Below are 24,158 nucleotides of genomic sequence, written 5' to 3' on the forward strand. Positions count from 1 at the left end.
TGATATAATCTTCTATGGTTAAGAAGGGTTGGTCAGAAAAAAAAATCTGCCTCTTAAGGGTACAGGTAGTTGGTGATTCCAAAGGAAAGACAATGGATGGAAATCAGACCACTAAAGCTTATCATTGTACTACAAAAAACCAAAATTGTACAAAACCCTCTAACAACCAGAAGCCTACTCTTCTCAATCCAACATAAGAGTCTGTTCTGTGGCTCTTACCTCTGGTGTGGCTTCAGAGACCTTACAGACTGTTTCCATTCCTCCTAGCTTCCAGTGCCCATCCTCACTTACAAACACAGATGACAAACAGACATTGTTGTGCGTTAGGTTTCCCTAAAAGAAAGCACATGAGGATGGAAGACTGAAACAGCCATTTTTGCAATGAATGACCCAAATGGTAAAGAAAACAGAATCACAGAAGGAGCCTCTGCCAGGCTGAGAAGTTCTGAAATGAACCTGTGTCCATTTAACTTAGTATACGGGTGGAAGTCAGTCACATGACTGCACCAAGTGAAGGTTACAGAACCACTAGGGATGACACTGAGCCCAATTAAAAACTGTTGCATTTTTAAAAAAGCAGTATTTATTAAAAAGCAGTAATTCTCCCTTATTCTACTGCAATGATACAGCCTCAAGAAAGGTCAAACTGAATGTCTGCATACCTGACTAAAGAAGAATGGAAAAATGCTCCTTGCTGGCAAGAGGGGTCTCTGGACAGATAGTCTAACTACCAGGGATTTTCTCAATAACCACATACAGATTTATTTGTCAGAAGAGCCAAGAGTATATTTATTGCTTATTTGTAGGCCACCACAGACAATGTTTATTATCAAATGCATTCAAAGAAAAATTTTGTTATTCTTCTGAAACTTCATTTCACAACTTTCTATTCCTTCTCACCTAAGCACAGACCCTGGCCAACAAAGAGGAAAAAAAGAGCAAAAGCCTCAGGAAAGATGAAATAATAAGGGCCACCAGAAATGTTTACCAGAGTGATTTGATAAAGACTGGATTAAAGGATTGTAGAAAGAATAAAGTCAAATAGACTGATAAGTGACCAGAACATATAGCAAGGACGTATTCATTTTAAAAACCTAGAATTATTCCAGTAGACATGTTTTTGTTGTTATTCAGTTATTTTCAGTTGTGTCTGATTCTTTGTAACCCCATTTGGGGTTTTCTTAGCAAAGACAATGGAATGGTTTGTCATACAGATAAGGAAACTGAGGCAAACGGGGTTAAGTGACTCGCCCAGGGTTATACAGCTAGTAAGTGTCTGAGGCCAGATGTGACCTCAGGAAGACTCATCTTCCTGACTCCAGGCCCAGCATTGTACCACCTAGCTGCTCACAAGTAGACATGACAGCACTTTAAAAATTCCACCCACTGGACCATTAACAACCCTCATTGTTACAGAAATTAAAACATGCTTGTACACCAAAAGCCTGATGTGACATTAGAGGAAAGCCGTGACTCCAATTGGTAGTAGAGAAAGCCAGATCTCAGGATAGCCTGCTTCATGTCATTACTTGGCTCTGCAAGGTACAATGCTAAAGACAATATCCTGAGAAGCACTATCAGCAGTGATGCATTTCAGCTGATTTCAGCTGATTTCAGCTGGATGTTATGATTGAGCTAAGGACTTGGCTACAAATGCATTAACGGCGTTATTGCAAAATAATGACAGCTGGGAGAACCAAAGTTACAGAGGTTATGCCTGTGTCAAAAAGAGTCTGAGGCATGTAGATGTACCTCATATCCACCTTCTGCCATGTATGACCCCGTGACAATGACTAGCTTGTCATGTAATGTCTCTGGATCTCCGTTTTCTCACTGGCAACTAAAACAAAGAAACCAAACTAGATGGTGTCTGAGGCTTGTTCTGACTCTTAAAAAAACCTGATTCCTATAATGTTTGAAACTGCAAGGAACTGTCAAGAACTTCATGTTACAAGACTCCTGAGAACAAAGCAAATACGACCAAGTAGCAGAAGCACTTTCACAGAGTCCCTTCAGTAGTAATCACTAGTGAAAAAAGCACAAGATTAAGTCATTTGAAATTATAAGTGAGGCAACATGAGGCTGTGCAAAGAGCTCTGGACTGGAGCCAAAGGGTTTAGCTTCCACTCACTTCCTACTTGTGACCTTGGGGTGAGCCACCAACTCTGTACCTTCATTTTCTTATCCATCAAACTAAATGACCTTTAAAGTCTCTTCCACCTCTAAATCTATGATCCCACAAGACTGCTACTAATTGACTCTGGCCAGGTTGGTGGGACTGACACCCAAATCAGACAGCTGTGCCTGATGGTCAGCCATTCCTCTCTTAAAGCATGTTGAGGACTGCCACGCATAAAACCAAGGTCTAGAAAGTAATGCCCAGTTATAAGTATTTTTAAATAAAAGTTGCTGTCTGTGTAGAATATGCAAAACCATATTATCATTCTAAAAACAATGACCCAGACAGCATCCTGAGAGAGACCTATTAATAGCACGTCATATACCACCCAAAGGACCATTTCCCAGAAGGCTTGGGCTTTGCTAACTTCATGGGTGCTTAATACTCACTCTGTCATGAAGGAAAATGAGAGCCAGCAGCACATCATAGATGCCAGCACAGAGCTCTGCAGCAGACAGCGCTTCCAGGGCCACACCGAGAGGCTGCACTCTTTCAGTGACCAGGTGGACGCCACTGGTGTCCACGGTGCAAGACAGGAACCGCAGCAAGCAGGGATGGCGCAGGGTCTTCAAGTGCTTTAAGAGACAAGAGAGGAAGAGAGAGAGGATTATCAACTTTAAATTCAATTCATTGACAAATCATTCTGCCATCACAGACTCGAGTCAACATGATCAGATGACACAGAAGGGATCAAGTGAATAAAATATTGTCAACCAAGAGTCTTGGATTCTGATGATCCACACACACACAGTTTTGCGGACAGGCACAAAGTGCTTTAAGCTCCCTGGTTAGTCCATATTGGGCTGGAGCACAGTGAATAGAGCGCTGGGCCTGGAGTCAGGAAGACTCATCTTTCTGAGTTCAAATCTAGCCTCACTTGCTAGCTGTGGTTGACCCTAGGCAAGTCACTTCACCCTGTTTGCCTCAGTTTCATCTGTAAAATGAGCCGGAGAAGAAAATGGCAAACACACTCCAGTGTCTCTGCCAAGAAAACCCCAAATGGAGTCATAAACAGTCTGACATGACTGAAAAAAAAAAACCCCACAAATAGTCCGCGTTGGGTCTCCATCACAGGGTTACTGTGTAACCTCAAGAAGTGGTACAAGGGCAAAAGCACCGGCTCCAACGTCAGAAAACCTGGGTTTGAATCCCATCTCCAGTACTTACTACCTGTGTGGCCCTGAGCATGTCACAACCTCCCCTGGCCTCAGTTTTCTCGCCTGTTGAATGGAATTGTGCCAGGTGGTCTCTGAGGCCCCTCCAGTCCTAGCTCCATGATCCTGTGATATTTACTGTTCTCAGTTCTAGTTCAACACCAGGGACGTTCACCACTTTAATTAAGAAACGTTAAAGGCCAGAACAGGCCTGGGGAGCCTGTGGCCTCTGAGCCACATGTGGCCTCCGAGGTCCTTGGGTGCGGCCTTTTGACCGAGGCCAAGTTTTACAGAACAAAGCCTTTTATCAAGGGGGTTGTGGTTTGTTGAGTTTGGAATCAGTCAGGAGGTATGCCTGAGGACCTGGAGGCCACGCGTGGCCTCGAGGCCGCAGGTCGCACGCGCCCGCTCGCCCCGGTGGCTGCTGATTGGTGGTCGTCCTTCGTTCTTGAAGAGGACCAAAATGAAATCACTATGTTTAGGGCTGAGGTACGGTGTGTCCAGCTGTGGCTGATCAGACCAGTACAAACTCAGAAGGCTCCACCTTCAGAGGCGGGTCAGGCACAAACAGTCCGTGTGAATGTTTGGGGCAGAGATGTCTCTGCATCTGTGGATCTCACTTTTCTTCTGAGCTACCACAATTATGCTTTGTTCACAGACCACAGCACCTCCTTCAGAGAGACCTTGACAGTGTCCTTGTATCGCTTCTTCTGACCTCCACGTAAGCATGTCTTGTGTGAGTTCTTCATAAAAGTCTTTTTTGGCAAATGGCATTTGGCACTGAGACAACATGGCCAAGCCCATCAGAGTTGCATTCTCTGCCATAGAGTTTGAATGTTTTGCAGTTCAGCTTGAGAGAGGACCTCAGTGTCCAATACCTTATCTTGCTCGGTGATCTTCAGAATCTTCCTAAGGCGATTCAAATGGAAACAATTCAGTTTTCTGGCACGGTGCTAGTATAATGTCCAAGCTTCACAGGTATACAGCAATGAGATCAGCACAGTGGTTCTGCTGAATTTCAGTTTGGTAAGCAGCCTAATGCCTCTCTTCTCTCATACTTTGCTTTGGAGCCTTCCAAATACTGAGCTAGCTCTGGCAATGTGTACATCAACTCATCGTCTATGTGTACATCCCTGGACACTGCCAAGGTAAATGAACGTATCCACAGCATTCAAAATTTCTCCATTTGCTGTAACTGATGGTTCCATGCATGGCTGGTGGAGAACCTCTGTTTTCTTGTTAATTTTAAAGCCAAAATTACCACAAGCAGCAGAGAATCAATCGATACTTTTGCTGTATCTTAGCCTCAGAGGCTGCAAAAAGTGCATAATCATCTGTGAACAAAAAGTCACACCAAGTCTCCATCCACTTTAGTCTTGACTTGTAACCTTTTCAAGTCAAATAATTTACTGTCGGTGTGATAGCTGACCTTGATGCCATTTTCACCCTCAATGAAGTCATCTGATAATGTTGCTGAAAACATCACGCTAAAAAGCATGGGAGCAAGCACACAGCCCTGTCATTGTTAACTGGGAAAGCACGAGAGCATTGTCCATTATCCAGAACTCAGGCAAGCATGCACTTTTGTTAAAAAAAAATGTGTTAAAGACTCATTATTAGTTGCTAATTACTGTTTAAATCTATGAGAGCAGGCTGTACAGACTGTTTAAGGAAATGAACAATATCAAAGCCAGGATGGAGTCTCTGCCCCCCAAAAGTTTAGTATTTTATAGAACAGCACAAAACCAACACAGGTTTGAGGGGTTGTTCAAAAAATTTTATGTGCGTGAGACACAACACAGAAAGTTCACAGATCTAGAAGGGTCCTAAGAGGTCATCTAGTCCAATCTCGCCACTTTACATTTAAAGAAACTGAGACCCAAAGAGGTTAGTTAAGTGAGGGTCACAGAGTCACAGAGAGGAAGCCAGGCTTCAAAGTCAGGTTCATTGATTCACAGTCCGGAGAGCTTGCTGCGGGGTCAGAGAGTATCCAGTAATGTTAGTATTGCATTATCTGTGACAATACCACAGAGAGGATTCATCTGTTACACTTGGTGATATCCTCAGTTAAAAAGGAGCTATAGTAATAATAGCTAACATTCTCTATCACATGGAGGTTTGTGAAGTACTTTACATGCACGGTTTCATTTCATCCTCACAGCAGCTCTGAGGTAGGTGCTATTATTCCCAGTGAGGACACTGAAGCTGAGCAGTTGCATGCCCAGGCCCACCTAGTTTCAGAGGGTCTGAGATGGGAGTCAGACTTGGGTCTCTTTATATATCACTGAGCTGGCTTGAGAGCTACTGTCCTAGCATGTAATGATAACAATAATAGTAACATTTATATTGTACATTAAGGTTTGTAAAGTCACATGCAGTCTGATATTATCTCATTTGCTCTTCAGTGGTGCTTTTCTTTCCACTGCTATTAAAATTCAAACCACCTAGATCTGAGTCATAAGAATGGATGCGCATTAAGGACAAGGCTGTTGAATTTTGGTATCTGAATCCCCTCTACCTAGCACAGTGCTTTGCACTAGAAGTGAGGAAGTGAGGGGAGGATATGGGCAGGGAGACACCAGACCTCTTATTTCAATGGTATAGGCAACTCTTGGTAAGGAAATTCCCTGTACCTTTGCAGATATGAATCTGCTTTGCAAAATAGTCTTAAGAGAAATGCCTGGAGCATTAAGACATAAAGCAACTTTTCCAGGGCCACAGCCAGTGTATGAAAGGTAGGATATGAATCCAGGTCTTGGTCCTGAGGCCAGCTTTCTACTATATCACAATTCCTCCCCTTGCATTTAGCAGACATTTAACACATGTTTTGGGCTTGATTAGATTCCTAGTTCTGTTTTGCTTTGTGACCCTGGAAAAGTCACTTGACATCTAAGCTTTAATTTCTTCCATAAAAAAGCGGATACCATTTGCACTAACTACATCTACATACTACTTGGTTTTCAATGAGCATGAAACAAGTTGTCAACGAATTTCTTTCTCCCACATTTTAAAAACTAGATCACAGCAGCACTGTTTGGGGATCATCCATTTAAGGGACACATCTTTTCAGACCAAGGGTACATAATGTCACAGACTCTCAGAGTTGGAGAGACCTCAAAGAACACCTATTCCAATCCACACAAGAATAGGGGTCCTCTCCACAATAAACCTAGATGTCTAGTGGGGTGGAACCCACTAAAGGCAAACCATTTCATTTTGCATGGATAGCTCTTTTCTTCTCCAGGCTAACCATCTCCAGATGCTTCAACCAAACGTCAAGGCCATTTTCTTGAGGACCTTCACCTCGCTAGTTTTTTCTCTGGAAGCTTATCAATGTCTTTTCCAAAATGTGGTAACCAGAACTGAATGAGGTACTTCAGGCACACTCTGACCAGGGCAGAAGACTGTAGGCCCATCATCACCTCCCTATGCCTAGACTCCCCCAGGTTTCCCTGAGATCACATCAGCTTTCTGGGCTGCCATATCACTGCTGACACATGGTAAGCTTTCATTCTATACAAACACCATACCTTATTTTTTCAAACTCATGTCTAACCGTGCCTCCCCCTTTTTGTATTTGTTAAGCTGATTTTTTTTCAAAGTATAAGACTTTAATTTTTCCCCTGTTAAATTTCATCTTCTTATATTCAGCCCAGTATTCTAACTTATCAAGATCTTTTTGAATCTTGACTGTCAATCCAACATGTTTAACTATTCTTCCTAGCTTTGAGTCATCTGCAAATTTGGTAATCATGCCTTCTTTGCCTTTGTCTAACTCAATATTTAAAAAAAAAAAAGTTAAACAGCACAGAGCCAAGAACATATCCCTAAGACAATTTACTAGAAACTGCCTTTCAAGTTGGCCAGCAAACTACGTATAACCACTCTGGGACAGTCATTACATTCTAAATACACCTAACAGTACTACCATCTCACCTTTTCCGCAAGATTAGCATGAGAGACTCTGTCAAGTGCTTTCCTGAAATCCGGGGAAATTAGCTATAGCATTCTTTTGATCTAGATTGATAAGTCTGGTATACCAATCCTTAAGTCAGTGTTTCTTCTGCGTTGTACTTGACCTCTCTGCAGCTGCTGATCAATCATCCTCTTCTCCACACTCTCTTCACACAAGGTTTTCGTGACACTAATCTGGTGTTCTCCTCCTATTTGTTGAAACACTTCTCAGTCTCTTTTGCTGAATCTTTATCCAAATCATAACTGTGGGTATATCCTCCAAGGTTCTGTTCTGGGCTCTCTTTTCTCCCTCTGTACTATTCTGCTTGGTGATCTCCCATGGATTCAATTATCATTTGTATGCTGATGATTCTCAGATCTACTTATTCAGCCCTAACCTCTCTCCAAACCTCCATACTCACATTACAAACTGCCTTTTAGGCATTTTAAAACTCAACATGTCTAAAACTGAACTCATTCTTTCCCCCCAAGCCCTCCTCTTTCCTAACTTCTGTGTTACTCCTGAGGGTACCTTAGTCCTCCCAGTCACCAAGGCTCACAACCTCACTTCCCATATCTAATCAGCTGTCAGGTTCTCTTCATTCTACCTTCCTAACATTTCTTGTAGATGGTCTCTCCTCTTCTTTGATACTACCACTCCCTAGTGTAGGCCCTCATCACCTCACACCTGAATTATTGCAAGAGAGCCTTTTGATTAGTCTTCATGCATTGCCTTTCCTCATTCCAGTCTACCACATCTGACCATGACACTTCCCTATTCAATAAACTTCAATGGCTCTCCATTACTTTTGGGATCAAAAGTAAAAATCTGTTTGGTATTCAAAGCCCTTTATAACCTTAGCCCCTTCCTACCTTCCCAGTCTTGTTACACCTTACTCGCCCCACCACCCCAACAATGACACCAGTCTAGTAGCTCTTCCTTAAGACAATCCATCTCCTGACACTGCATTTTCACTGGCTGTCCCTTATGCCCGGAATTCTCTCCCTTATTTCCATCTCCTAACTATTCTGGTTTCCTTCAAGTCCCAGCTCTCCTTCTACAAGAATTTATTGGCCTCCCTTAATGCTAGTGCCTCCCCTCTGTCATTTATCCCCAATTTGTTTGTACATAGCTGTTTGTATGTTCTTTCTCCCAATACACTGTGAGATCCTTGAGAAAAGGGACTTTTTTCCCCTTTTCTTTGTATCCTCAGTTGTGTATTTGCACAGTACCTACCACACAGAAGAGGCAAGGACCCTCTTGATCCTGAAAGTATTGTGGAGTGACATGGTGAAAAGTCCTTTCAACCCACAAACACACAGTGGTAGAGATCTTTCTTCTCTCTGCTCTCTCCATATCTACTGCCTTTTCCTCAGTGCCTGTAAACATGCCCAAGTCTTTCTAATCCTTAAAGAACTTTTACTTGATCCTGCTACGTCAAACTCTCTCTCCCTCAACTTCATTTTACAGGAGAATCCTAAAACTAATCTCTTACCCTAGTCTCTCACTTCTCAAAACCTTCAATCTACCTTCTGATCTTACTACTTAACTGAAACTGCTCCAAGATTACTGTCTCTTAAATGCTAAATCCAAGTCTTTTCTCCTCAGTCCTCATCCTTCTAGACCTCACCACAATACCTGACACTTTTAAACACCTTTTTATGCTGAATAGTTCTCGTGACACTACTCTATCCTGGTTTCTTCTTTGACCTGAATGTCTTCTGTATCACTGTCCATGTTCTGCCCTCAACTGTAGGTGTATTCCAAGACTTTGTCCTGGGCCCACTTCTCTCTCTCTATGCCCTATCTTGGTGGTGACATTATCTTTCATGGATTCAATGATCATTTCTATGAAAATGACACCTAAATCTAGATATCAATCTCTTATCTCTCTCTCAAGTTCCAGGCCTGTATTCTATCACCAGCAACTTACTGGACATCTTCCTTGAGCACCTCAAACTTAACAAATACGTCCTTCACTCTTCTTATTTCTGTTGAGGATATCACCAGCTTTCTAGTGACCTGTCATCATTGTCTCTGCCTCACCCTTTACAGACAACTGATCAGCTGTCACATCTGTTCAGTTTCACCTCAACATTTTCTGCATTCATTACAAATCTCTACACTTTCACAATCACCATGACAGTTCAAGTCCCCATTCCTTTTCACCTAAATTATTGCAATAGCCTTCAAATTAGCCTCCCAATTTCCAGGTTCTAACCTGTACAATCAATCCTCCACACAAGTACCAAAGTAACTTCAGAAGGCACATGTCTGTCACTATTATGCTGCTCAAGGATCGTCAGTGTATTTTATTCAAAAGGTCATCAGCAGCCAAACTCTCCAGCTTGGTGCTTAAAAGTCCCTGACAATTGGGGTCCAGTCTGTTTTTCCACTGTTTCTCATTACTTCATGTATTCAACATTCCAGCCAAATTTGGTACTCCCTCCATCTCCTACTACATGCCTTTGCCTGGGCTGTCTCCCACATATCCAAAATGCACGCTAATCCTCAAAAAATCCCCAGCTTCTTGCAGAAGCCTTTCCTGATCCTCCAATTGTTATGTTCTTTCTATATTCATATGATTATGTATAGACTTAGCTGTTTATATGTTATATCATCAAAAATAGATTGGGAAAGCAGGGACTGCTTCTTACACAGTTCCTTGAGGTTCAGACTAGATTGACCTCTAGGGTCTCTTCTAATTCTAAATCTATGATATGACCTCTATGGCTGCGTGGTACATCATTCTCAGGAACTGGTTTTCCAGATTTTCCAAAATAGAGATGACACAAAGCTGAGAGGAACAGCTAAGATAATGGAAGAATCCAAAGCGGTCCTTACAGGACAGAGAACTAGGCTGAATCTAATAGGATAAAACTTAACAGAGATAAATATAAGATTTTACATGTAAGTTTTTTAAAAATTGATTTTCACAAGTATCAGAGATGGGGCATGGTTGAGGCATGATTAGACAGCATTTTATCTGAAAAGCTAAAATATGATCTTAGGCAGCAATAAAGAGATATAGCTTCTAAGAACAAGAAGGTAACCACCCTAATGTGTATATGCAATGTGTGCCCATTCTGAGGAAGGAAACTGTTAAACTGAAGAGTGTCCTGAAGCAGGCAGCCCAGCTGGTGAAATCAGAGCCATGAGTTCCTGCCACATAAGGGTCAGCTGGAAGGGAGCAGGGATGTTCAGTCAGGGGTAATGATGATAATTATTCAAATATGTGAAAGCTATGTAGAAGTGAAGTTAAGACTTGTTCTGTTGGTCCCAGAAGGCAGAACAAGGTCAAAGAGACAAAATTAAGCTCCATGTCAGACAAAACTTTCTAACAATTAGAAATACCCCAAAACAGGGTGAAGTGCCTGGAGGGGTTTCCTCTAATTGGAGATCTTCAAGCAGATGTTATTGGGGGAGTCTGTGTGCATATGGGCTGGACTAGATGGCTACTGAGGTCTGTCCCAATTCTCAAATAAATTCTGTGATTCTTACCTGTGAAAAGCTATAACCAAGCACTTCAATTGTGTCAAGACTTTGAAACTGAATGGAAATTCTGATTCCATTATTCTGGGGAGCTGATAGTTAGAAAAAGTTTTAGAATATGACAGCCAGATGATAAATATTTATTACTAGCCATAATCTATTTACACATAGAGAGTTGTTAAAGAAAAATGAAAGCGAAGAGTCAGTAGGCGAAGCATATCCCATATTCTTCTGTAATCAGAGAGTACAACTGATTTAATATTATTTCAGGTGTCTACAAACATTTGCACTGTGTTAGCTATACGTCCCCCAACTCCTAACTGACACAGAACAAAGAACTACTAACAGCAACACCTGCTAGAAAAAGCAAAGGATCAGCATAGTACATGCTGTGTGAAAACAAAAGTGTTGAAATTTCATATGAAACCATTAGGAGTAGGATCGTAAGATCAATGCTTTGTAGCTAGAAGGACCCTTAGAGGTTATCTAGTCCACTGACTTCATTTTACACATGAGGAAAAAAGGCCCAGAGAGGGGGATGCTGTTGCTGATGCCAACTACAGTGATGATAACACTGACATGGTGCCTACTATGTGACAAGCACTATGCTAAGCATTTTACAAATAGTATTGTATTTGATCCTCACAACAACCCTGGTTGTGTTTTTTTTTGGGGGGGGGGGGTGTTGTTTTGTTTTGTTTTTTTAGGCAATTGGGGTTAAGTGACTTGCCCAGGGTCACACAGCTAGTAAGTGTCAACTGTTTGGTCTGAGGCCGGATTTGAACTCAGGTACCCCTGACTTCAAAGCCAGTGCTCTATCCACTGCGCCACCTAGTTGCCCCAACCCTGGTTGTTAAGTAACCAAAGTCACACAGATAGCAAGACCAAAAGCTAGAACTCTAGGGGAAAGTAGTAATTCAACTAAAAGTAGGTCAGTGATTCATAACTCAGGTTCAGTTCAGTCTGCTGAACTCAAACTCACCAAATCCCACATTTCTTAAGTGCCTATTACCTAGTACAAAGATATTTAGATAGAATTTCATATTATTCCTTTTCAAATGGTTCATACTGAAGCTTGTGAACTGGTACTTTTGCTATAGTTTGGCATGGAAGAATCTAAAGAGTTGCTCAAGGAAAACAAACTGCTCCTTTTGCACATTTAAACTTTACTCTGGCCACAGCTGCTAAGATTTTGGCCTAAAGCCATAATAAACATTTGAATAAGGACCTTTGCTAGACCTAACTTGGTCAAAAGGCAGCTGGCACCCATGTCAGACCAAGCCATAGGGGGAAGAGGGAAGCCAGAATGAGTGCTGTACTACGACTTTCCACAAGTGCCTTTGCACAGCTACTCAGCTGATACTTAAAAGCTTGGCTGAGTCATTCAAGAAAAACGGACCTCAAGTTTCCACTTCCCCTGAAACAGCAATTCTACATTTCTTGCAACATATATAGTAACATAGTAATAGTAACTAACTACAGCAACAAACTCCAGCTCTGCCATGACAAAAGTAAGAACTTTGTAATTCCTCTTCATTTTTTCTCAGAAATGGGTTTTGAGTAATGTTATAAAAAGGGACTGTTCCATCTCAGTAATATAATAAATAGCAAACATATAGCTCATTTTTAATATCTTTACTGATAATGGAATAACCATATTCAAGTTTGACAATTTGTGCTAACATTATACCTTCCCAAGAAAGGGCCGTGAAATATGTGAATTTCAAATCCTTTTTTGGATATTTAGACAATTTGGGGCCAATTTTATGAATGTCATGCTTGTTTCTGCTAAAGACTCTAAACTGAAGCCAGTTATTCTGGTCATCCATAACTGAGATAAAAGCTAAGTTACAAAAACACTTAACACGCAATTCTTTTTACTGCCCTTAGTCTGTTCCAAGAGGTATTCATTAAGTCACAAACCATTAAGTTTGGAAAATACTCTCACCTTTGGTAAAAATATCAAATTCTCCTACAGTTGTTTGTACAGATTCATAGAGAAAAATACGTTCACCTAGTTTACTGTATTTAAAAAAGAGGAACTTCACACAACAAGGACACGATTTCCTTTTTTTCCCTCAAATCATGTGGTTTAAAAAAAAGTAACGAACATTCCTAAACCTAGATGCACTCTTTAAACATACGTCGCAGTTTCAGAACGCATCTTAAAACGCACAGACGCAACATGTAAAGTAACTCCCGTTCCAAAAAGAGTCCTCTTAGTTTTGTTAACTCTGAAGTCGCTGTAAAGAAAAAGTGAGACCGTAATAAACACCATCTCAGTGTGCACTTCTTAAAGCACTTTTGTTTGACCCTCACAACAACCCTGTGAGGTAGGCAGGGCAGGCATTATCCTCCTTTTGCAGATAAGAAAAGAGAATCAGGTCAGAATACTCAGACAACTAATAAGTGGCCTAGACAGGACCAGAGCCTAGGTCTTCTGCTTTCACTCGAGAAGTATTATATCAGAAAATACTGGCAGCCTGTGCTGAGGAGGGATGTCAATACACAATGCATTTTCCACAATTTCTACCAAATTATTAACAATATCTGATTTGGGGAGGAGATGGAGGTTTCAATAAAAAGATTACTTTGTTTTAATATAGATTACAGAATCCCAAATTTTACTATATCCTTGAAACTACATCATAAAGTGGATTGTTATAAACTGGATCATGATTTCCCATAGGTACAGCATTTTAATAAGGGGATTATATCCCTGATCAAAGACTCGGCATCAAATAAATCATATATAACAAATGATATAATGATAAAATCAAAGATACGACTACAAACTTCTTTGACTATTAAAAGCAGTAACACTATAATCAAAGTCCTATGTAACAGGCATAATTATACAAGTGATCTCAAATTGTATGTAACATTTAAAAATGCAATTGAGTATATAAAACAATATGCTTGCTAAAAAAAATCAAACATTTAAGTAAATAATCTTGCTCACTTTAAAAATGCTTAGTATTACATTTTGGGGAGAGATCATTTATTTAGCTTAGGTCTTTATAAAAAAGCTGTTCAGGGATATCTGATTAATGTTTGCTTTTTCCTCTAGAAAAACTTCATTGTAACACACAAAGGCATTCCAAATCATTTTAATGACTATGGAGTTTCATTCAGAGATGGGATAAGTTCCCTGGATGACATACTGGTATACTGATAAACTGTTGAATAAGTTAACTAAGTGGTAAAAAGTAAAATATAGATGATTCCCACCTTTCACCCTTTGCAATTTAGGCTCCAAAGTTCCCAAGGCAAATAGTTTCCATTTCTACTTTCAACAATAAATTAAATTTGCAAAACATACTCATATTTCAACATTTCCCCTAAGATAGAAGTTGTTACTGTAACTAAGAAAAGTAAAATTAGCCTCACAGAAATTTTCATTTAAAACCTCAAAAAAAAGTAAATGACAAAAATCAATCACATTGATTTTCATAAAGCTGCTTTATTGGGAGATTATACTTGGCAATATCCCACCAATTGGAGACATTTTCAAAAACTAATAATCATTAAGTTTTTAAAGGAGGCTATGAATAAATCCCAGGACCCTTTCACCTCATTTATTTCAGAAAGAAATCTGTCCTTTCTTGGTTCAAATTTTTTTTTTTTAAATAGGAAATGATAATGGAGATATTAGCAGGTGCTGGTTATTAAGTGAAGTCACCTCCTCTACAGTACCTTGGCAGCTTTATTAACTTTGTCTTCTTTTTCTCTCTTGTATACAAAAACCGAGGCGAGCTTGCCATCTTGCAGCACGGCTGGGTAAACAAGCAGGCCAGCAGGTAGGCTAAAGGGTGGCTCTTGAAGGGTATAGCTCTTCAGAGCACTGTTCTCTGATCCCATCCCTTGAGCAGTGAAGCTGAGGTGACGTTTCTTCTCAGAAACACAGACCTAAAAGGGGAGAAGAGATTTCCAAAAACATTAAATCCACGTGTACATCAAGCAAGAATACAGAAGACTCATCCCAGAGAATGGAATTACAGGTGTTTAAAAGGCCTAGAGAGTCTCTCTTTTGGGCTTTTCAGAATCCTCTGAACCTCGGACAGTTGTCATTAAAAAGTAAGTGCTCAGCAATGAGCCATATCCCAGACTGAGAGCTCTGGAGTAAGTTTCTTAGCACACACGCCCAGGGAATCCTGTGTGGGAGGGTCCTGTGGAAATAAGAGTTTGTACTTCCCAGCCCATTCATTTCAGTAGATTTTAAAACAAGATCATCATTTCCACGCCAGCCCTCCAGATTTACCATTTTATCCATCAACAAAGCATGTATTAAATGCCTACTATGTGCCAAGTAATATCCTAAGTGTTGGGGTTATAAATGACAAAAGTAAGGCCCTCAAGGTGCTTACGTTCTCCTGCGGGGACATAACACATTCATGGATAAAATTAAGTATAAGATATGTACAAAATAAATACAGTGAAGGAATGGTGGTGGGGAACTAGGGGAACACCTAGGTCAGGCCTGTACAACCTGCAGCCCCACCAAAGGATTTTGGGCAGCCATGGTGCAGGTTGTACTGGCCTGACCTAGGGGAATATAGAAATGATTCTTGAAGGGAGCTGGGGTCTCCAAGATGTTTAGCAGTTTCCCAGGAATGGGGCACAGCATTTATGCAAAGGTATATGCGCAGGAGATGGACTGTCATATATGGGGAACAGCAAATAGGCTAGTTTGGCTGGAACACAGAGTATATGAGAAGGAGTAATAGGAAATATATCTATAAAGACTAACTGGAGACACATTATAAGAAGGACTTTAAATGCCAGCATTTAGTTTTGCAACAAAGAACTGAAGCTTCCGGAACAAGGGAGGGACATGGTCAAGCTCATGAATCAGAAATGTCAATCTGGCAACTGTGTAGTAGAAGGACTGTAAAGGAAAGAGGCGAGATGCTGGAATTAGGAATCTAGTGATAAGGATGGCTGGGATATGAGAGAGAAGGAAACAGATGTGATAGATGTTGAGGAGGTGGAATTGAGAAGCTCTGACCCAATACATGGGGTGGGGGTGGGGGGGGAATGAGAGTGAAGAGTTGAGCATGACTTCTATTTTTATGTAAACCAAGGTTACAGGAAAAATGGTAGAACCATCAATGAAAACAGGTAAGTAAAGAACAGAATTTACTAGTTTTTGCCATGTTGAGTCTGCGATGCCTAGAGGATATCTAAGTGGAACCATCCAACAAGCAAATGGAGATGCAGGACCAGAACTCAGGAGAAACACTAAGCCTGGACATATAGCTATATACTTGCATATAGGTGATAAGTGAACCCAGGGAAGCTTGGTGAGAGGGAGTATAGAGATGGATATGGAGGGCCAGGAGAGTCACATGTCGGGCAGGAAATGGATTATGATTCTGCAACGGAGACCAAAAAGGACTGATCCAATGCTGTCATGAAAACACAGAGAGGAGAGAGATAATCAAGAAGAAACAGGAAGTCAACACTCACATGCTACATACAGAGGTCAAAAAGGATCAGGACTTGAGAAAGTCCTGATGAGAAAAGGCCACTGAATTTGGCAACAAGAAGGTAATAAAGATAACAATACCAAATAATACATAATTTAAGGAAATTACTGAGGTGTACTATAAAGTATGATATAAGGCCTGAGAGAAAAGATCATTTCCTAAAAGAATAAGCCATTTGAGTGTGCTTTTTAAAGGATGAAATGGAATTTAACAGACAAAAATGGGTAAAGAGGGCATTCCAAACTTAAAGAACAGCTTGAGAAGAGACCCAGAGAAAAGAGTGTTTTATGGGTTAGGGGTACTGAGTCAACCAGAGTACAGAGTACAGTGGACGAGAGCCGTGTTAAACAGATAAGACTGAATAGATAGAGTGGTACCAGATTGTATGTAGAAGGTTTCTGAATGCCAAACAAGGGTGAACTCTTCTTGGGAGGTAATAATGAATCTCACTTAAGATTTTGGAGCAGAGTGATCTGATAATGTCTATGCAAGAGCACGAACTATCTGGCAATAATGACAGCAATATTTAGGGTTAATCCAAAAAGGGAAAGAATGGAGATGACAAACATGTTAGGAGGCTATTGCTATACCTAGGCAGATAATAAGGAGGGTCTTTATCTGGGTGGTAATAGCAGATCAAAAGGGAAGAGATTCATGTAAATGACAGGACAGAAGCAAAACTGACAGAATTTCAGAATCAAATGAATATGAGATACAGGAGAGGGAAGAGTCAAAGGTTACTCTAACTCAGCTAAAGACTGATTATATTGTCTCAGAACACATTCACAAACAGATACACTTACAGATATACAGCATTTGATATTCTGACACCAACATATATACAAGAGTTAAAAGATAAAGTAGTGTAGTTTAAAAAAAAAAATCTGATACTTGAATTTTTGAAAAGCCAAAATACTTCCTACTGGCTTGTGATGCAGGCAAATGGCACAATGGATAGAGCACTGGACCTGGAGTTCAGATATTGCCTCAGACACTTACTAGTTCTGTGACCTTGGACAAGCCATTTAACCTCTCTCTGCTTAGTTTCCTCATCTGTAAAACAGGGATAATAACTGCATCTACTTCCCAGAGTTGTTGTAAGGATCAAATGAAATAATATTTGGAAAGTACTTTGTAAATCTTAAAGCACTATACAAAAGCTATCATAATTATGATTATTCTTTATTCCCAAGTAAATTACATGCAATAATTTTCCCAAATGGACCTAATACTTAATTGTTTGCTTATTTCATTTGATACTTCTACAATAGTTCTCCAAACAAAAACTTAAGTGCCTTAAGTTCTCAGCAGCCTTCAATGAATGCTGATAACCACTAAGCAAGAAATAGGAGGGTAAAAGAATGCCAGCAAAGTGGTAAAATGAGGCTTGAGCTCAAGCATACCTAAAACATTTCAAATAAAGCTCTTCTGGTTAAAATTACACTCCCAACTTTCTTAATGATTTGTTTTCCACTATTCCCAATGCATGTGCAAGAAAAAAATTTTTCATAAAAGATTCTTCTCTAACGTCAACATTTATTAAATGACTCCCATGAAACGAAATGGTGTTTTTAAAAGTTTTTACGAATGAGAAAGGTTTATTTGGATTATTTTAGAATTTTCTTCCATTTGTATTTATTTAAGGTGATACATAATATGCAGATCAACTGGCAAAGCATTTTGTAAGCACTATGTGCCAGGCAAAATGCTAACTGTGCTAGTTACGTGTTAAAAAGATTAAAATTCCCCTGGCTGTCATGTATAGTTAGTAATGCAACAAAATGGGCAATTTACCTACAAGTTTATTTCTTTAATTACTGTATAGCACAAGAAGCTACTATAAAAGATTCCTAATATTTAGTCATGTGCAGCTTCCACTTTCCTATCTCTTCAGGCCACAACTTATGTAGGACCCTGCCCCCCCCAAAAAACCAAAAAAACACCCCTTTCCTCTTGCCATGTCATGAAAAGCAGTTAACTACACTTCTTGGTTATGTTTATCTGAAAAACACTTCAGATTTGAGGAATAAGCCACATAAATGCTATATAGAAAACTATCCCAAGACAAGACTGACTTCTTTTCCCATAAATGACAGTACATCTCCCACCGCCATACATTTGCAAAAGCTGTCCTCCATTCCTGAAAGTATTATACCTCTTAGCCACACAATGGTGCCTTCCTAAAATAAACACGGGTCAAGGAAACATATTAAGTTTAAGGGGCTAAGAGAAATCCAAGCCACAGAAGAAGACAACATTTCAGAACTGACTTTACAAGAACACAAGCAATGAGGAAGTACTGTGACCGCACGACCAGTGGTTGTCCAAAGATAATCATCAGAAACTAACCACTAAAGTCATTTCTAAAGTTCTGTGTAAAAAAACAAACACTTTAAAACAAACTTTGAGCTCAGTATAACGTCAAGAACTCTGGATTTGGAGTTGGAGGACCTAGGTTCAACTCCTGGCAAGTCACCTGACTCACTCACTCATTAATTCATCAAACATTTTTAAGCATTATGTGAAGCATTGGGCACACAAAGACAAAAACCAAACAATCCTTGCCCTCAAGATGCTTATATTGTATTGGAGAAAGCAACATGTACCCACATAAATACAAAATATATACAAAGTAGTGTGGAAGAGAGAGGCACTAAGGGGGGAGAGAAATCAAGAGAGGCCTCAGATACAATGCCTTAATTATCATCTCTACACCTATGCCAATGCCAAAGCCTCCTGGATGTATGTGTCAAGCCCCAGTCTTTTCTCTGAACTGTATCATCAATCAACTATTAAATGTTTCAAACTGAGTGTTACAGAGATATCCCAAACTCAACATATCCAAAACATAATTTATCTCTGTCCCAAACTACCCCTTTTCCAAACTTCCTTATTTCTGTCAAAGGTACAGTCATTTTTTAGTCTCAACTTAGACATTATCCCCACCTCTTTCTCCAAGTCTCCTATCCAATCACTTGTTAGACCTTGCGTCTCCATCTCTACATCTCTGACATCTGACCCTGCCCCTCAGTGGTTCAGACTCTCATCACTACAATAGCTCCAAATCTCTCTCTAATTCAATCTATCCTTATGGCTGCCTAAGTGATTTTCTTTAAAGTGCAAATCTGATCATGGTACTGCCCACCCAATAAAATCTCTTTTCTCTAGAATCAAACATAAACACCTCTGTTTACCTTTTGAAGTCCTTCAAAACCTTGCCCAACCTGTCTTTCCCTACTCCCTGTCCCACAATTGGTGATCCAGCCAAACTGACCTCCTCCTCCTCATTTCCCAGAGCTCTGCACTCATGTTCCCTTATATTTGGAATGCACTCCCCTCCTCCACTCGACCAGGAAGAATCCCTTTCTTCCTTCAAGAAGGAGCTCAAGGCAAAAAAAAAAAAAAAGTAAAAAAAGGGGGGTGGGCAGCTAGGTGGCGCAGTGAATAGAGCTCCAGCCTTGGAGTCAGGAGGACCTGAGTTCAAATCCAGCCTTGGCACTTCCTAGCTGTGTGACCCAGGGCAAGTCACTTAACCCTGATTGCCTCACCCGCCCCCCCCAAAAAAGAAATATCTCAAGGACCATTTTCTACCTATCCCCTGAATTGTTAGTACCTGATATCTCAAAGAACTTTTTACTTACTTTGTATCATTCTCTTTATACTTGTACTGTCCCAATTAGAAAGTAAGCTCGTTGTGACAGATTGTTCTAGGTACTGACTCAGTACATTTAAGAGTACATTTAAGCTGACTGATTGAGGAGAACAGTGATTCTACAAGGTGGTCAAGGAGTATGTTCCCTCCATTAGGGAAGCCTATTCAAAAGCACAGAGACATAATGTCACATATGGGCCTTAAGTTTTCTTCTAAGTAAAAATAAAGGGGTGGTGAGGTCCCTTTCACTTCTAATCCTGTAATACAAACTTTGATTAGAGAGACAGGGCGGTGGTGTGTACAAAGAGCCTTCCAAGTCCCAGCTCTGCTACTTGGTTAAATGAAACAACCTCTGAGCCTCAGTCTTCCTCCTCAATTCTCAAATGGATGTGTGATCTCATCAACTTGGAAGCTTCCTCTTCCAATGCTGCCCATCTGGTGCAATTATATGTCCTTAGAGAAGGTACCCAGAGGCCCTACCCAACCTGGTGGAGGCCTTCTGTCAAGTGAGGATAATAATATTCCCACTATCTTCTGGTTTACTATGAGGATAAAACTGAGAATATGTATGTAAAGCACTTTGTAAGCCATAAGGCACTATATAAATATACTTAGCTACTCAAATAACTACAATCATTGATTTAATGTGTCTTTGTATATGATTTTTAGCAATCAGTCTAACAAAGCTTTAGTTAGGTACAGCAAAAACAAAATGATGTCTTTGAAAAGTAGTATGCTTTTTGTACAAAATCCTTTGGAATTTCTCTTAAAATAAAAAACACATACGTTTTAAAGAAGTCCACATTTCTCAGGAGATATTTATTTTACCTTCAGGGAACTGCACTCACACACATACTACTAGTGCCTTCACTCTGGGAATATCTTTTATTTTTCCTGTAATTTGTTGGTACATAGCCCTTAGCATGTTGTTTCCCTAGACTGTGAGCTACTTGAGAGCAGGACTGTTTTTGCCATAAATAAATTTATGAATGAATGAATGAATAAGAACATGTTGACTAGATTTGTAAGGACCCCAAGCTTTTCTCTTGTACCTAACGTTCATCTTTTTAATACCAATATTCTTCTATTCTGTTCTTCTTGTATGGTTGTGTGATATGGAACTGAAAATGAATATTGCTAAAGTGTCAAAGGAGAGGTGCATGGAGGCTACAAAATATTAAAAACAACCAAGAAGCTTAGTAAAGGATGCCATTAAAGAAATTATGCTCGAAAAAGATAAGACAACTTTCATGTTACACCAGTATCATCAGGTAGTCAAGGGAAAATGAGGAAGCTGCTGCCAAGGGCCCCAGCCCCCTTCCTCTATGTGTACAACTTATAGAAGACATGGACAAGAATCCCAAAGAAGGGGCAGACATTTTAATCTGCATCAATTGAGGGAATATCCAAATGATGAACACATCCACTGTAACATTTACTTTGCTCCAAGGAGAATTTGCTAGGTAATATGACCAGATACTAATCAATCAACAAACATTTACTAGAGCTTATTACAAGCCTGATAACAAGAACCATATTCATATTTTGCCAAGTCAACCAGTATTAATTAAGTCAGCAGCCTGATGAAAACATCCTAGCTCAAGTAATGCTACATAGCTAAGGGGAACTTTTTCTGTATCTAGTTGTGAATATTATTGTCAAAGAATACTATTTGTTACCATAGCTGCAAAAAAAAGTATGTTATCTACAAACAACTAAAAATAATGATCGTATACTACAAACATCTGTCGAGAGATGTCTGGATGTTAATGATAACTAGTACTTTTTTTTTAAAGTGCACCATTTTGGTTTAGAATATCAGTGGGTAAAGGGCAAGATTACCGATTGTAGATACAAGCACATTTCCCTTGGACTTGTATAGAAGCTCCATAGCAGAGTTCTCTCACTGCTCCAGAAAGGAAAACAAATAAAACAAAGTTTATTAGCTTCAAAGGAAGGTAGGCAGACTAGCTTCCTCAAAAGTACAATTTTTTCATTTACATTCTTGGCCTCAATAAATCACTATAAAGCTGATAACCAGAGTTAGTAACACCACTGAGAAAAAGCCAATAACAAAAAAAAAAAAGAAAGAAGGAAAATGAGTGAAAATCTAGCTTCAGAACAAATACAGACAACAGTTCTAGCATTCTATAGAGCACTAGACCTGGAGTCAGGAAAACCAGAATTCAAGTTCTACCTGGGCAAGTCACTTAACCTCTACTTGCCTCAGTTTCCTCATCCACAAAATGAGGATAATAATAACACCGACTTCTCAGGATCGTTGTAACGACAAAATGATATATCTGTAAAGCACTACGCAAACCCGTAAAGTGCTACATAAATGCTGGCCATAAATTCTGAAATATTTTGTTCTGAAGCAAAAATTCAAAAGTCTTCCAGAAACTTGGGTTCAAATTATTTTGTGTGGTGTAATAATAGTACGCTGACTCCAAATTCAAATTCCATCAGGGTCAATTATCTTTGTAGCACCAAGTGCGCAATCAAATTATCTGCAGATGAAGCAGGGGCAGGTTCAGTCCTTTAGCATACATATACTCAGTAACTCCTTAAGGAAAAATTTTAAATCAAAGAGTATACAATTAGTGGGATTCTGAGATACTGCAGGATTGAGATAAAATATCAGACAAAGTCTAAATGAGAGTAATTTTAATGTATGTCACTATTCTATTAATCACGTTATTTGCTCAATCTATTGCTCTACGGGTAGCAGTGGTATTTCTGAATCGACTTTAGTACGTCAGTTAACTGGTTACTGTCGCTGTTCAGTCCTGTCCTCTCCAGGACCCCGTGGACCCCAGGACGTCATTATTGTCCTCGGGGCTTGCCTGGCTGGAGTAGTTGGCCATTTCCTTCTCCAATGGATTAAGGCAAACGGGTTAAGTGACTCGCCCGGGCTCACACTGCTAATGAGTGCCTGAGGCCGGATCTGAACTCAGCTCTTCCCAACTGCAGGCCCGGGGCTCGATCCACTTGGACCCCAGCGGTCCAGCCTTTCCCCACTGTGACGCTTGACCCCAAGTTTCTAGAACTGCACCGGCTTCGATCACTCTCCAGAGGACGTGGGCACGTTTTATCCTCAGTCCCTCTCTGTTTTCCAAAGGGAGCGTAGTTTTGTCCTTTCGCCAACCTCACCCCCAAACTGACCAGACCGGGGGGTTGGGGGGGGAGGAGAAGAGGGTCCCGGAGCGGAGCCGCGGGACTTCCCGGCACCAGCCATGACCAAGCACTAACTTTCCGGCTCGGCCGCGTCCGCGGAGGCGGGGGCACGAACCCGGCTGGCAGCGGCTCCGGCCCCTCCGGACCGTCCCTCCAGCGCCCGAGCTCAGCCAAGGGGGCCCGCCGGCCCCAGACTCGGCCCCGTCACGTGCGCCCCGAGCCTCCGGGCACGCGCCCCTCCCGGATCGTCGGGCCCACGTCCCGCCCCCCGGCTCGGCCCGGGCGCTCTCCCCCGACCCGGACTTCGAGAGGCGGCGGCCGGCAGGCCCCCTCACCTGCGGGGGTGGCAGCGCCAAGAGGCGGAGGGTGTCGGCTCCGGGCGGTCTCCGCTTCGCCACCAACGACCCCTATGACCCCTGACCTTCTCCCGGCCCCGCCAGGCTGCGGCCCCTGTGCCCACTGACCAGGGTTCGATCCAGCCGACACCATAGAGACGCCCCCGGAAACGGGACAGAACGCCGGCCTCCGTCCCTCCGACTCCACCAGCGAGGCGGCTGCGCCCGGAACCGCGCTAGAGCGGCGCTGGCCCGGCAGCCCTCGGACGAGCGCCGTCCTGCTCTGTCCCTCACCGTGGCCGGCGGAGACGGTTACTCTGGGTCAGGCATCCGCCCCGAAAGCTATCTCGGGAGGCTTTTCCTTCTACTACTTCTAAGCCTTTCCCCTGTGCTCAGGTTCCGTCAGCCACTTCCGCCCGAATCAAAAATGGCTGCTCGGCCACCTCGTCTCGCGTCGTATGGGAAGGGGGCGGTGCCGTTACGCATCTCCAGCCCTCCGATTGGTTCCTCTGCTGGGATCCAAATCCTGGGCGAAGGACTGAGGCTTTGCCCGCCATGATGGATTCGGGCAGGCATCTGTAGGCTATTCCCGGCTTCTCGAGTTCCGCTCGGCTCGGCTGGGCGGGGCATTCGACAGGTGAGACGGGTCCTGAGGGCGGGGCCGCGTCGTCCCACCCCCTCTCCCCATCTGTCCCACCCCCTCTCCCCATCTGTCCCACCCCCTC

General features: G+C 41.5%; 1 protein-coding gene across 5 annotated transcripts in view; it reads right to left on the reverse strand.

The window, feature by feature from the left end:
- SCYL3 (SCY1 like pseudokinase 3) overlaps positions 1 to 23,839 on the reverse strand; it is a 36,386-nt gene extending 12,547 nt beyond the window's left edge. For 3 of the 5 annotated variants that reach the window (XM_027868331.1, XM_027868332.1, XM_027868328.1), the window contains exons 1-4: positions 23,563 to 23,679; positions 14,477 to 14,689; positions 2,569 to 2,754; positions 220 to 333 (exon numbers count right to left, since the gene is read on the reverse strand). In XM_027868331.1, the coding sequence (XP_027724132.1) occupies positions 220 to 333; positions 2,569 to 2,754; positions 14,477 to 14,641 (465 nt within the window). In that variant the 5' untranslated portion in view covers positions 14,642 to 14,689; positions 23,563 to 23,679. The other 2 variants (XM_027868330.1, XM_027868329.1) reach the window with 2 other exon arrangements.
- Positions 23,840 to 24,158: the final 319 nt, after the last annotated feature.

Source organism: Vombatus ursinus, unplaced genomic scaffold, assembly GCF_900497805.2.
Source record: "Vombatus ursinus unplaced genomic scaffold, bare-nosed wombat genome assembly UNPS02014789.1, whole genome shotgun sequence".
NCBI classification, from domain to species: Eukaryota; Metazoa; Chordata; class Mammalia; order Diprotodontia; family Vombatidae; genus Vombatus; species Vombatus ursinus.